At 47.2% G+C, this 14,459-nt stretch overlaps 2 protein-coding genes across 4 annotated transcripts in view; one reads left to right on the plus strand and one right to left on the minus strand.

Annotated features, from left to right (window-relative positions):
- Positions 1-1,724: 1,724 nt before the first annotated feature.
- On the plus strand, positions 1,725-12,924 carry c19h12orf29 (chromosome 19 C12orf29 homolog). 3 transcript variants are annotated; one of them, XM_033038016.1, is made up of 7 exons: positions 1,726-2,020; positions 3,783-3,954; positions 7,918-8,010; positions 9,269-9,385; positions 9,475-9,669; positions 10,547-10,716; positions 11,722-12,924. In XM_033038016.1, exons 1-7 carry the CDS (start codon positions 1,931-1,933, stop codon positions 11,917-11,919), a joined length of 1,035 nt encoding a protein of 344 aa, XP_032893907.1. In that variant the 5' UTR covers positions 1,726-1,930; the 3' UTR covers positions 11,920-12,924. The 3 variants fall into 3 exon arrangements, with proteins under 3 accessions (XP_032893909.1, XP_032893907.1, XP_032893908.1); XM_033038017.1 differs by having other exon boundaries at positions 1,729-2,020; positions 3,837-3,954; XM_033038018.1 differs by lacking the exon at positions 3,783-3,954 and having other exon boundaries at positions 1,725-2,020; positions 7,918-8,041.
- A 1,106-nt stretch (positions 12,925-14,030) lies between these two features.
- cep290 (centrosomal protein 290) overlaps positions 14,031-14,459 on the minus strand; it is a 91,338-nt gene continuing 90,909 nt past the window's right edge. Inside the window, exon 43 of the mRNA XM_033038003.1 lies at positions 14,031-14,342. The gene's annotated coding sequence lies outside the window, so the exon portion shown is untranslated. The remainder of the gene's footprint in view (positions 14,343-14,459) is intronic.

Consider the following 14,459-nt stretch of genomic DNA (forward strand, 5'->3'; position numbering starts at 1 on the left):
TTGCATCTTTCTTTGGTATACACCAGCATCTGCAGTTCCTTGATATTACAGTGTAGTTTAGCTCCACTAGTTATTTAAAATATTTTATTTCTTTCAGCTGACTTTTCCTGGTACTAGATGAAATGGGAATCTGTGCCAAGAAGGAAGTGCTTGAAATTTTCTGCCCACTAATGAGTTTATATAGACAGAGTTGAGAGTGGACCCATTGGACGTGCCTATCCGGACAATGCCAATGAAGACCCCTGACTTCTAATCTTTCACCTGAATGTTTACTTGTTCTCCAGTTGATTTTATGCAAGATGTGTTTTTGTTCCAAGCACTTGTATTCATGAGACCATAAATTAAAAACATTGAAAACCCCAGATATTTTCTATGTTCATTCTGGTCTACAGGACCTGAGTGTTGGTGTTGATTGATGAACGTGGGTATGCGGAGAACAGAGGGACATGGATCGCATGCAGGTATTCTCCTGTGACCACGTGGGTTTTCTCTGGGTGTTCCGGTTTCCTCCCACGTACCAAAGACGTGCAGATTTGTAGGTTAATTGGTTTCTGCTAAATTGTCCCTACTGTGTAGGATAGATCAAGTGTATGGGGGTGATCTGTGGGACGAAGGGGCCTGTTTCCGTGCTTTATCTCTAAAACCAAAAATGAACTATGAGGAGAGAAACATTCAATGTTTTAGGTTTACAGTGGTTCTAATGTTTTGCAGAGTACACATGAAAATCTGCTGGTGTATTTTCAGTCACACCTGAAGTCAGAAAAGGTTGGGGGAATTGTAATTTTTCTTTGTATACCAGGCTCCAAGTATTAATCCCTCTTTTAGATAAATGTAAAAGATGCTGGGGTAGTTTCTGTTACAGTTCAATTATGCTTTATCTGGAACTGCATGTAGCTGACAGTCGCCCATAGTGACTCACCTTGTGTGTTTCCTAATGGACGCTCTCTTTACAATAGCGTGTGTTATCTCTCACACACACACAGCCTTGCTGTAATCTACATTATACAATGCAGATTATATTATACAATGTATATTGTGGTGAGGCCACATTTAGAGTATTGTGTTCAGTTTTGGTCACCCTGAAGTAGGAAAGATGTTAAGTTGGGAAGGGTCCGAAAAAGATTTATGAGGATATTGCCAGGACTCGGGGGGCCTGAGCTACAGGGAGAGGTTATGCAGGTTAGGACTTTATTCCTTGGAGCATAAGAGGATAAGAAGCGATCTTATAGTGCTGTCTGTACGGAATTGGCATGTTCTCCCTGTGACCGCGTGGGTTTTCTCTGGGTGTTCCGGTTTCCTCCCACACTCCAAAAATGTGCTGGTTTATAAGTTAATTGGCTTTGGTAAATTGTAGGATAGAACTAGGTGTATGGGGCGATTGTTGGTTGGCGCGGACCGAAGGGCATGTTTCCACACTGTATCTCTAAATAGGCTTAAGGTGAGGGGGGAAAGGTTTAATAAGAACCTGAGGGGCAACTTTTTTTACACAAAAGGTGGTAGGTATAGGGAAAAAGCTGCCGGAGGACATAGTTGAGGGAGCTGCTATAATAACGTTTAAGAAACATTTAGACAGGTACTTGGATAGCACACGTTTAGAGAAATATTGGCCAAACGCAGGCAGGTGCGACTAGTGTAGATGGGACATGTTGGTCGGCGTGGGCAAGTTGGGCCGAAGGGCCTGTTTCCACGTCGTACGACTAAAATACATTGTCCGAGGTAAGATTCCTGTGCATTAACAGATAATTACTGTTGCACACATGATGCAACATATTCCAGGCACCGGACCCGGCCAGCGGCGCAGGCGCTTTTACACCTAGCTCCAGAGGAGCCGCTTGAGAGGGAGAGGGTGAAGGCCGTGGCATTGCAACCCGTGCATGCGTTTGCGGTTGCACCGGTGCAAGCCGCGCTGCGGGGCGGCTGCAGGAAGGCGATGCAGCGCCTGGGGACGGTGCAGCAGAAAATCCCGTGCGCCTTCGCCACCGAGCTGCGGGACGAACCGAGCACCAAGCGGCCCGGCCAGGTAAGAGGGTGCGCCGCTGCTGCAGCAATGCAAGGAAGGCAGCAATGCAAGGAAGGCAGCAATGCAAGGAAGGCAGCAATGCAAGGAAGGCAGCAATGCAAGGAAGGCAGCAATGCAAGGAAGGCAGCAATGCAAGGAAGCAACATTGCACACGTCTCTCCAGAATGCATGCATTTACTATCTCATGCGTGCAAGACAAATATCTATCATTTCCGGGGCAGAGTTACAAAGCACCGGCTTTCAGAATTTTATGTGCGACTGGTAGCTTTAATTATCGGGATTTATCCTGTTTCTCCTTCATTTAGTCACCCCTACTTCGCCCCCCCCCCCCCCCCCCCCACTTTTCTCCCCTATGCCCCACCTGGAATCACACCTCTATTTCTCCTCTCCCCCTCTCCTCCCACCGACATTCCTTCCTCCAGCTTCACAACTCTTCAATTCTTTTGTTACACTTTCAGTGTTTTCACGTGGAAACAAGATTCAAGAGAGTTTATTGTCATGGAACAAGGAACTGCAGATGCTGATTTGCAACATCAAAAAAGACACTAAGTGCTGGAATAACTCAGTGGGTCTGAAGAAGGGTCCCAACCCGAAATGCTGCCTATCCATGACCTCCAGGGATGCTGCCGCACAAAGTTACTCCAACACTTTGTGTCATATTTTTGTCTTCATCTCTGGCCTTTGTCTGACCATTTGCCTATTAATCCCACCCCCCCCCCTCACCTGTGTCCACCTATCACTTGCCAGGCTTTGTCCTGCCCTCTCCTCTCATCCAGCTTTCTCCCTCACCCTCCCCAACATCAGTCCGAAGAAGGGTCTCGACCCAAATAGTCACCTATGCATATTCTCCAGAGATGCTGCCTGATGCACTGAGTTACTCCGGCACTTTGTGCCCTTTTTAGAATAAAATGAGATTGTGTTAAATTGTGGGTGTGGTCCACTCAAAGGGGTCTGTTTCTTACCGAGTGCCGCTGTGTTATTTTATGCCCAGCAGGTTTGTGTGTTGGTTTGTGTGGTTTCCAAAGGGAAGGGATTGGTTCATTAATCCATGGGGATTTATGAAAAGAATCCCAGGAATGATCGGGCTAACATATGAGGAGCGTTTGGAGGCTCTGGACCTGTACTTGGTGGAGTATGAAGACGAGGGGGACCTCATTGAAAGGCCTGGATAGAGTTCATGTGGAAAAGATGTTTCCACTAGCGGGAGAGTCTAGGATCAGAGGGCTCAGCCTCAGAATAAAAGGATATACCTTTAGAATGGAGATGAGGAGGAATTTTTTTTAGCCAGAGGGTGGTGAATCTGTGGAAGGGCTGTGGCCAAGTCATTAGACATTATTAAAGTGAGCGCCACAGTGCTGCCTTACAGCGCCCGAGACCCGGTTTCGATCCTGACATCGGGTGCCATCTGTACAGAGTTTGTACGTTCTCCCCATGATCGCCTGGGTTTTCTCCGGGTGCTCTGGTTTCTTCCCACACTCCAAAGATGTGCAGGGTTGTAGGTTATTTGGTTTCTGTAAATTGCTCCTAATGTGTAGGATAGAACTAGTGAACGAGCGATCGTTGGTCTGCATGTACTTGATGGGCTGAAGGGCCTGTTTCCACGCAGTATCTCTAAAGCAAAAAATGAAGATTGACAGGTTCTTAATTAAGGAGGGGGTCAAAGGTTATGGGGAGAAGGCAGGAGAATGGGATTGAGAGGAAAAAATAGATTAGCCATGACAGAGCAGACTTGGTGGGCTGAATGGCCTAATTCTGCTCCCAGGTCTTACAGTGGGGCCTGTGGTCATTGGGCTGTTACTCACAAACCTGTGTTCAGTCATACAGAGTGTTGGCCACTGGAGAGCTGAGTGTGAAGGCGTTGGCAGCAGATATCCACCGGGCGATTGCCACTGAGAAAGTAGACGGCACCTGCTGCTACGTTGCCAAATACAAAGGTAATGGAACAGGTGGGCTGCCATTATCACATACCCCACAGCCAACAATGGACCATTGTGGGCTCCACCCTTCCTTGATCATCATTGGTCTTCGCATATTTAATTCATTTGTTCTATTTACCTACTATCTTTCTCGATGCCCTTTCCCCAGTATGAAGAAGGGTCTCAACCAAAAATATTAAATTTTCCTTTTCTCCAGGGATGCTGCCTGACCCACTGAGTTACTCCAGCTTTTTGTATCTGTCTTCAGCCATTTTACAATGTTTAGTTTAGTTTATTGTCAAGTTCACCGAGGTACAGTGAAAATCTTCTTGTTGCAGTCTATCCAGTTAGTGGAAAAACTATACATGATTACAATCCAGCCATCCACTGTGTACGTATACAAGATAAAGGGAATAACGTTTAATGCAAGATAAAGTCCAGTAAAGTCCGATTGAAGATAGTCCAAGGGTCTCCAATGAGGTCAGGAGTGCTCTCGATTTGGTGAGAGGATGGTTCAGTTGCCTGATAACAGCTGGGAATAAACTATCTGAATCTGGAGGTGTGCTTTTTCACACTTCTGTACCTCTTGCCTGATGGGAGAGGGGAGAAGAGGGAGTGACTGGAGTGAGACACGTCCTTGATTATGCTGCTGGCCTTGCCGAGGCAGCGTGAAGTATAGATGGAGTCACAGGAAGGGAGGTTGATTTGCGTGATGGTTTGGGCTGCGTCCACAACTCTGCAATTTTGTGTGGTCTTGGATGGAGTGGAAAAACACAAAAAGTGGAAGAGTTGTGCCTAGTGAGAGAGGTTGTCAAAAGATTCAACAGGATATCGATTGGAAATATTTGTGGAGAAATTGCAGATGGAGTTTAATCCAAACTAGTGTGATTGCTACAATTTGGGAGTAAAATGTAAGGGAACATGTACAGTGAATGGCAGGAGCCTTGGGAACATTGATGTACAGAGGGATCAGTGGTAGAGTTGCTGCCTTGCATAGCTTGTACGTTCTCCCTGTGACAGCGTGAGTTTTCTCCTAGTGCTCCGGTTTCCTCTCATAGTTCAAAGACGTACAGGTTTGTAGGTTAATTGGCTTCAGTAAATTGTCCCAAGTGTGTAGGATAGAATAGTGTACGGGTGATTGTTAGTCGGCGTGGACTCGGTGGGCTGAAGGGCGTTTCCGCTCTGTATCTCTAAACTACACAAACACAAATATCTTGTGCTGCAAGTCCACAGCTCCCTGAAAATAGTAAGACAATTGATTGGGTGGAAAAGGCATATAGTATGCTTGCCTTTATAGAAACATAGAAAATAGGTGCAAGAGTAGGCCATTCGGCCCTTCGAGCCTGCACCGCCATTCAATATGATTATGGCTGATCATCCAACTCAGTATCCTGTACCTGCCTTCTCTCCATACCCCCTGATCCCTTTAGCCACAAGGGCCACATCTAGCTCCCTCTTAAATATAGCCAATGAACTGGCCTCAACTACATTCTGTGGCAGAGAATTCCAGAGGTTCACCACTCTATGTAAAAAATGTTTTTCTCATCTCAGTCCTAAATGATTTTCCCTTTATCCTTAAATTGTGACCCCTTGTTCTGGACTTCCCCAAAATCGGGAACAATCTTCCTGCATCTAGCCTGTCCAACCCCTTAAGAATTTTGTAAGTTTCTATAAGATCCCCCCTCAATCTTCTAAATTCTAGCGAGTACAAGCCGAGTCTATCCAGTCTTTCTTCACATGAAGTCGGGGTATTTATCAGTCAGGGTAACTGAATATAAAAGTCGGAATGTCATATTGCAGGTTTCTAAAATTTTATTAGGCCACATTGGAGTACAGGTGCACAACCTTTTATCCGAAGATCCAAATAACGAAAACCTCCAAATAGCGGCCATTTTTTCGGTCCTTGAAGAAAGGTCCTTGAAAACGTTCACCGAGGGCGGCCCGCAGAGGTGACAGCGGAACCTCCAGTCGGTCCTCGAAGAAAGGGGAACTAAATCCCCATTCATAAAAGAGAAGGTGAGGGTATATTGCGCGGGAGGGTTAATAATTGACAATATGCTGCTGCCTGCCCGCTGAGTTAAAAAGTTCCCACGGTAGACTCACGATACACAGTGTTTCGTGAGTCTTGCGTGGGAACTTTTTAACTCAGCGGGGCAGGCAGCAGCAGATTGTCGCTCGCTTCAGTATCACCCCACCTACACCCCTCTGCTTCCCGGCCATGTGTGTGACCCCTTCCCTTCCCTCTCCAGCTCCCCGCCCATTTCACCGGCGCGGGGGCTTTGCACTGTCTTCACGTCGGTGATTGCAGCAGGACCGTGCCAGTCACCGGAGACGTCAGGACCAACGGGACACCGACCCCCAGGCCCACCGCAAGCACAGAGATCCCAGAGACCCACAGCCAGCAGCAGCCCAGCCCCGTTCCAACTGCAGAGGAAAACTGCAAACTGGCCGGAGACGTCAGGACCACCAGAAGCCGTTCCCCGAGCTGCGCCCCCTCATCGGGACACCGACCCCCAGGCCCACTGCAAGCACGGAGATCCCAGAGACCCACAGCCAACAGCAGCCCAGCCCAGCCCCGCTCCAACTACAGAGGAACCTGGGTTGCGGATGACGGGGCGCAGCTCGGGGCGTCGTAGGGGCCCATCGGGGAGCGGGTTCCTGTTGGTCCTGACGTCTCCGGCCACCTGCCATCCTCCGGGAACTGTACCGCCCTTGCAGGAGAGTGGGGTTGTTTGCAGTTGCAGAGGGAGGGGGCAAGGGCGGTACAGTTTCCAGTCTCAGCTTCAGTCCAGGGGGGGTGGCCGGAGACGTCAGGACCAACGGGACACCGACCCCCAGGCCCACTGCAAGCACGGAGATCCCAGAGACCCGCAGCCAGCAGCAACTCCAGCCCAGCCCCGCTCCAACTCCAGAGGAACACGTAGGGGCAGAAGCTGATGGTGTGCAAGGTACGTCTTGTTCTTGGGGTGGCGGATGAGGGGGCGCAGCTCGGGCTGTGGGCAAACTGCCACTTGTCGCCGTAGCGGCCCATTGGGGAGCGGATTCCTCTGGAGTTGGAGGGGGAGGGGGGTATTGTGCTGTTTGATCGCCCCCTGCTATCCCAGGGACAGGGAGACACATCGGCTTTTTAGACTGGTGGGCAATCACTTCCAAAGTTCTGCCCACACAGTCAGTACACCTCTCCTACACTGCATTTCATACAAACATTTATTCTGCAAGAAAAAACTACATTGAAGACTCAAACTCGCGACCGAGTTTACTGCCGGGATCAAGGCGCAAACTCACGACCTTGCGGATATGAGCCGAGCACTCTACCACTGAGCCAGCCATTAAAATCTACACTAAAAAAATTCCATTCCTAAGACCGACAAATTCTGAATTACGAAAAGTGTCTGGTCCCAAGGCTTTCGGATAAAAGGTTGTGCACCTGTATTCTGTGCAAATCTGGGTGCCTTATTACAGGAGAGGTGTTGAGCCTTTGGAGAGGGAGCACAAGAGGTTCACCAGGATGTTGCCAGGATGGGAGGGGATTAGCTATAAAGAGAGGTTGGATAAATTTGGACTCTTTTCTCGAGAGTGTTAAAGGTGGAGGGAGGGGTGACAAAATGGTTGTGTATAAAATTATAGAGGCGTAGTTAGGGGAGGTAGAGAGTTTCCTGGGGTGGAAATGTCAAATTCTGGAGGGTATCACTTTAGGGTTTATCGGAGATGTGTGGCACAAGACCTTTATACAGAGAATGGTGGGGGCCTAGAACGAGCTGCCTGCGATGGTGGTAGAGGCAGGTACGATGGTGGTGTTTAGACAGGTTCATGATATGCAGGGAGCGGAGGGATTATGGATCATGTGCACGCAGAGGAGATTAGTTAACTAGGCGTCACTATCAGCACAGATATTGTGTTGTGTTGCTGTTCCTGTGCTGTATTGTTCTCTGTTCTAACTCGTTGAACTGTTGGGTTACTGAGTTTTGTGGTTGTTGCCAGATTCGCCATACCTCTGGGCACGACTGGATCGAAAACCGACCAAACAAGCTGAGAAACGATTCAGGAAGTTTCAGTCTTCAAAGTCGGGCTCTGGTAAATGACAATCCTCCTCTTCCACCCGTAGGTACGGGCACCTCCCCCTGCGACAATCAGTCATACAGCGTGAAAACAGGTTTAGTTTAGTTTAGAGATACAGCGCGGAAACAGGCCCTGCGGCCCACCCAGTCCCCGCCGACCAGCGATCCCCGCACACGAACGCTGTCCTACACACATTAAGGTCAATTTAACCTGCAAACCCGTACGTCTTTGGACTGTGGGAGGAAACCTAAAGATATTGGAGAAAACCCACGCAGGTCATGGGGAGAACGTACAAACTCCGTACAGACAAGCACCAGTAGTTAGGATCGAACCTGGGTCTCTGGTGCTGTAAGGCAGCAAGTTTACCGCTTCGACCCGACTCGCCCACGCCAATCAACATGCCCCATCTACACTAGTCCCACCTGCCTGCGTTTGGCCCATAACCCTCTAAACCTGCCTACAGTTTCTTAAACGTTGCGATGTTACCTGCTTCAACTACTTCCGGTAGCTTGTTCCACACACTCACCACCCTTTGTGTAAAAAAAGTCACCCCTTAGGTCAGGTTCCAATTAAATCTTTCCCCCCTCACCATAAACCTACTGTATGCTCTCGGGTTCTTGATTCCCCTACTCTGGTGCCTACCCGATCTATACACCTCTATAAGGCAGAAAAGGTGGAGGGGAGGAGGGAGTGTAGTGGAAGGTGTGTGATGGGATGTCAAGGAAGGTACTGTCACAATGTTAAAGCTGCTAGAGGAGATAGTTGAGGCAGGTACTATAACAACATTTAAAAGACATTGGGTGGGTACATGGATAGGAAAGGTTTAGAGGGATATGGGCCAAACGCATGCAGGTGGGATTAGTTGGTCTGCGTGGGTAGGTTGGGTTGACGTGTCTGTTTCCATGCTGTCTGACTCTGACTCAAAGAGAAGGTAACTACTGGTGCAAGGTAAATGGAGAGGCTGCTCGTGAGGCAAGGAGCAAGGATGGCGGTGAGGGATTATGAATGGCAACACCTGAATTGTTACAAACAGTTGGTCTGTGAAAACTAAAGGGAAGGCTTTGCAATATGAAACTGAATCTTAGATACAAGTCCCGGGGGTTGGCATGTTAAAGCCAGGTTTGATTAGCTTGAAGTCAGTGAGAAGGTGAGAGGAACAACGTTTAAAGGGGATGTGTTGGACATGTTTTTTACACAGAGGGTGTTGAGTGCCTGGAACACGCTGCTGGGAGTGACATAGAACAGGGTGTAACAGTGGACATTTCTTCCTCAGAGTTCACTTGGAACTTCGGTGAAGACTTCCGGAAGGTTCCAGAGGCCTGGATTCCGGCACACGGAGTGGCCCAGTCAGAGGGCTGCCCGCTGCCAGATGAGAACGGACATATTCCCGGTGAGAAGGGACATGTTTTATTTCTCACTGACGGCCCTGGCGTAACTTACTGCGATGTGTGTTGTTAACGTTTGTCCTTGGTCCCAAAGGTTGGATTCCAGTGGAGAAGGGAAGTAAACAGCACTGTTGGCATCTCTCCTCTGTGAACTATGAGACGGGATCCACCCTGGTCTTGCGCCTGCACTCTGGGAAGAATCTTCTAGAAATTACCATTGTTCCCTTAATGGAGCTGCTTGAACGGACATTGGAGCTCGTGGGAACTCACATTAATGGCAATCCATATGGTAGGAACACTTGTACTGTGGACTTTGTAACTTTTAAAAACTTTTAAAATAACTTGCATAACTAAAGGGCCTGTCCCACTGTACGAGGTAATTCAAGAGTTCTCCCGAGTTTTCCCCTGATTCGAACACGGAGAATGTCCGTAGTGGGGCCGTAGGAGTTCGTCGATGTCTCGTAGCGGCTCGTACGAGTAACGGTAGGTACTTGGGAAATCCGGTAAACTCGTGACGTTTTTTCAACACTGAAAAATGTCCATGAGTAAAAAAAATACTCGTGATGAAAGAAATTGTTACTTTTTACTCGTACGAGCCGCTACGAGACATCCACGGACTCCTACGGACCCGCTATGGACATTCTCCGAGTTCGAATCGGGAAAACTCGGGGGAACTCTTGAATTACCTCGTAGAGTGGGACAGGCCCTTTACTTTTAATTTTTTAACTTTTTGTCACTTTTTAAACTTTTAATTTTAATTTTATTTACTTTTTTAATAACGTACAACTTTTCTTTTTTACTCTTAATAACTTTTATTTTATTATAACTTTTTATAACTTTTGAAACTTTTTATTTAAATTGTTTTAATTAAAAACTTTTATTTTCATTTTTACTCTTTTAATATTGTTTGAACTTTTTTATAATAACTATTGAAACTTTTTATTTTCATTTTTAGCTTTTGAAACTTTAGCTTTTTAAATGTTTTAACGTCTTTTCAAACTTTTTATTTTACTTTTTTAATGTTTTAATAACTTTAAACTTTTAATACTTTTTAATTTTAAAGTTTTTTAATCTTAGTTTATTGAACGATTGTAAACGGTTCTGTGGCGTGCGGATGGGAAGCAGTGAGCGGTGGCATTGATGGTCTCTTCCCCCCCTCTCTTCAGGCCTCGGGAGCAAGAAGCGACCCCTCCACCTCCTGGTTTGCCATGGGTCTCTGCCAATCGAGAACCCGCCACGTCTTGAGCTGATGGACATGGCCGCCTGGTTCAAGGAGAGTGAGACTGCGAGGGTGGAAGGGATTGTGTGGCACTGTGCGGCCGGCACCCTCGTTAAAGTGAGTGAAACGTCAGAGGTGGAGTCGCATTTAGTGCCGTCTGCACACGTGCAAGTGAGGGAGGGACAAGGAACTGCAGGTGCTGGATTACAAAAAAATACAAGGTCCTGGAGGAACTCAGCGGGTCAGATAGCATCTCTGGAGAACGTGGATAGGCGATGTTTCGGGTCAGGACCCTACTTCAGACTTACTCCCCGGCGAGGATTATGCTGGAGAGGATGTAGATAACCTGGTAGTTCTGTTAGAGAACTGTAGAAAACTTGGTTCAAGTTTGTTTAATTAAACTTTTTCACTTATAGTCATGTGGCACGAAAACGCCTTTCTGCCCAACTTGTCCGCGCTGACCAACATGTCCCATCTACGCTAGTCCCACTGCCCATGTTCGGCGCATGTTCCTCTAAACGTTGGTATAGAAACACGGAACTGCAGATACTGGTTTGCACAAAAGGACACAAAGTGCTGGAGTAACTCAGCAGATCAGGCTCCAGAGGTGCTCCAGCATTTTGTCCCTCTAAATCTATATGCCTGTCCAGATGTCAGTTATTATGTTATCTATGGATCCACAGGATACTTGAGCACAGAGTTATCAAAGAATGTTGTTTACAGACCAGTAATGCCGCTGCAAGGGTGGCATGGTGGCGCAGCACTAGAGACCTGGGTTTAATCCTGAACATGGGTGCTGTCTGTCCGGAGTTTGTATATTTTCCCTGTGACCACGTGGGTTTTCTCTGGCTGCTCCAGTTTGTTCCCACATTCCAAAGACGTGCAGGTTTGTAGGTTAATTGACTTCTGTAAATTGTCCCTAGTGTGTGGGATAGAACTCGTGTGCAGGTGATTGTTGGTCGGCACGGACTCGGGCTGAAGGATCTGTTTCCATGCTGTACCTCTAGTCTCTTGTGCAGATACAAGTAAGAATTTTCTGTTTTTAAGAATATTCAGTTTCGGGTCTTGACTTGACGTTTGACCTTTCTGAAATGGGTTAATATTGATCACCGTCCTCTGCAGCTTCACCGATATCACCTTGGACTGGAGTGGCCGCTGCCAGACCCGTTCTTGGCCTCTCGCCCTGTGTCCATTAACGTCGATCTCACCAGCTTCCCGTGGGATTTTGAAACCAAGTCTCCCTTCGTGTTCCTGGCGAGGCTTAACGGCAGGCGGTTTGACCGAGTGAAGGACATCTCGTGGGAGGACGCTGAGAGTTGACGTGGAACCAACACGATGGCCCAGGAAGGTTGGGTGAGATGGTTGGCTGCTTCAAGCCTGGATTGGTTTACATGTACCTTGGGGACTAGAATCACGAGGGACTGTTCTTCATTCATGGGGCGACTACCTGGTCTGTCTTTACGCTGATACCTGTTGTTGCTGCCATTGGGAATGTTGAAGCAGTTTTGTTCTTGCAAGCACTGGAATGGACATCAGTGGCATGTTGTTGCTGTGCTGAGGTGGCCATGTGCAGTCGCTGAACCTCCCTCAACTATTTCCTTGGCTCATGAATGTCAGCGGTTAAACATGCTCCACGCCTCCGCAGATAGGACTGGGAAATCTGGGAGCTGTGTTTGATCATTTTAGTTTAGACCAGACTTCACTGCCTCAGTCTCACGGCAAATTCCAATGTGTAGGTTGCTGTTTGAGTGTTAAAATGTTGTGATATGGTTGTGTTGCACATGTTAAAATTTGCTTGTGTTTAATCCTCCCCTTGGCTTATCACATTTTAAACTTCAGTTTGACCAAGTGGCACGGTGGCGCAGCGCTAGAGTTACTGCCTCACAGCACCAGAGACCCGGGTTCAATCCTGACTACGGGTCCTGTCAGTACAGAGTTTTTACGTTCTCCCGTGACCACGTGCGTTTCCTCCCACATCCCAAAGACGTGCAGGTTTGCAGGTTAATAGGCTTCTGTAAATTGTCCCTAGTGTGTAGGATAAAACTTGTGTACGGGGTGAGCGGGGTTCTCTGGCGATGTAAGGCGACAGCTCTAGCGATTGATTTTTATTTATTTGGGATGTGGTGTCGCTGGCATCTCTGCCCTCCCTAGTTGCCCCCGAAGGTGCTGGTGGACCTCTCCGACCTCAACAGTCCAGCTTGCCCAGTGTGATCAGTGTAGTGCAATACAGGAAAACTGTGACTGTACACTCTAAACTTTTTAAATCGCACTTTGCAATGTCTTAAGGATGAGAAAAGCATTAAACAAACCTGTGTCTTTGAATAATTTGGACCACTGATTCATTATTCTGCCTCTGGATTGATCAACATTAATATTTATCCACAGTGCTGCTGCTTGTTGTTTCTTGGATGGAAATTACTCCACAAAACCAAGGGTGCTGTCTGCTGCCACCAGTCAATATCAGCGGAGAGTCGAAGAAATGCAGAGAGATGAGAGACAAATTGCAGATGCTGCAACCTTGAGCAAAACACAAAGGGCTGGGGGAACTCGGCAGGTCAGGCAGCATCTGTGGAGGGAATGGACTAACGATGTTTGGGGTCAGGACCCTAATATTAGTTTAGTGTCACGTGTACTGAGGTACAGTGAAAGTTTTTTTGCTGCGTGCTATCCAGTCAGTGGAAAGACTATATATAATTCCATTCAAGCTGTCCACAATGTACTGATACAGGATAATGTGCGCATTCCAGAGGTGCCACTGAGAAGCCGAGATACAGGATAAAGGGAGCAACGTTTAGTGCAAGGTAAAGTCCTATTACTTTATCCAAGGTTCTAAAATGAGGTGGATGGGAGGTCAGGACCGCTCTCTATTCGTTGATAGGGTGGTTCTGTTGCCTGATAACTTCTGGGATGAATTTGGAGGTGTGCGTTGGGGGATATAGCTTGTAAAGAGCGGTGGGGCTGGGGGAAAGTCTGGCCCGGCTCAGTGTAAAAATCCATGTAAATATATACGTTCGTTCTTTCAAATGGCGGAACTGGTTCCCTCTCCTCTCTCATTTTAGGACAGCACAGTGGTAGAGTTGCTGCCTCACAGCGCCAGAGACCTGGGTTCAATCCTGACAACGGGTGCTGTCGGTACGGAGTTTGTACATTCTGCCTGTGACCGCGTGGGTTTTCTCCAGGTGCTTCGGTTTCCTCCCACACTCCAAAGACGAAGAGGTTTGTAAGTTAATTGACCCTCTGTGAATTGTGCCTTTGGTGCAAGATGGGACTAGAAGGCACGAACTCAGTGGGCCCAAGGGCCTAGAGACACTAGGAAGCTTCAAGGCTTAGCAGTGAACCCAGCAAATTAAAATGGTTTTAAACTCTGGCTGTTAGGTAATGGCAGGAACCAGAGTAAATATTCAGAAGCAATGAAGTCAGATGATCATACGCAGATTTTAAGAGTTTCTTCAATGTTTAATCGTTGATAACAGAACATGGTGGTCCTCTTGGGTACCACGAGTTACAGTGAACACTCCGAGTGCAATGAAGGGAACATGCACCCTTTATAACTAATATTGCTTCCAAACAAAACATAATAAATAATTGCCTTGTATTTACAGAACAATCTGAACAGTAACATTTACAGAATAATCTTATAAATGTCAGTTCTACAAAAATACTTCCAATGTGGATTCTTCGCGTGTTTTCAAAAACAGGTGGCTGGAAACTTAGTGCAAACTCTTTCTTGCTCATGAAGTTGGCTAAAAGTTTACAAATAAATAGCATTTAGACAGTGAGCAAGTAGATGGAAGTTGAGTCAATAAACTTTAAATGTATTTTCAGTGCTGTGTGTGTGGGCACACGTGCATGGTTGTGAA

This window comes from Amblyraja radiata, chromosome 19, assembly GCF_010909765.2.
Source record: "Amblyraja radiata isolate CabotCenter1 chromosome 19, sAmbRad1.1.pri, whole genome shotgun sequence".
Classification (NCBI taxonomy): domain Eukaryota; kingdom Metazoa; phylum Chordata; class Chondrichthyes; order Rajiformes; family Rajidae; genus Amblyraja; species Amblyraja radiata.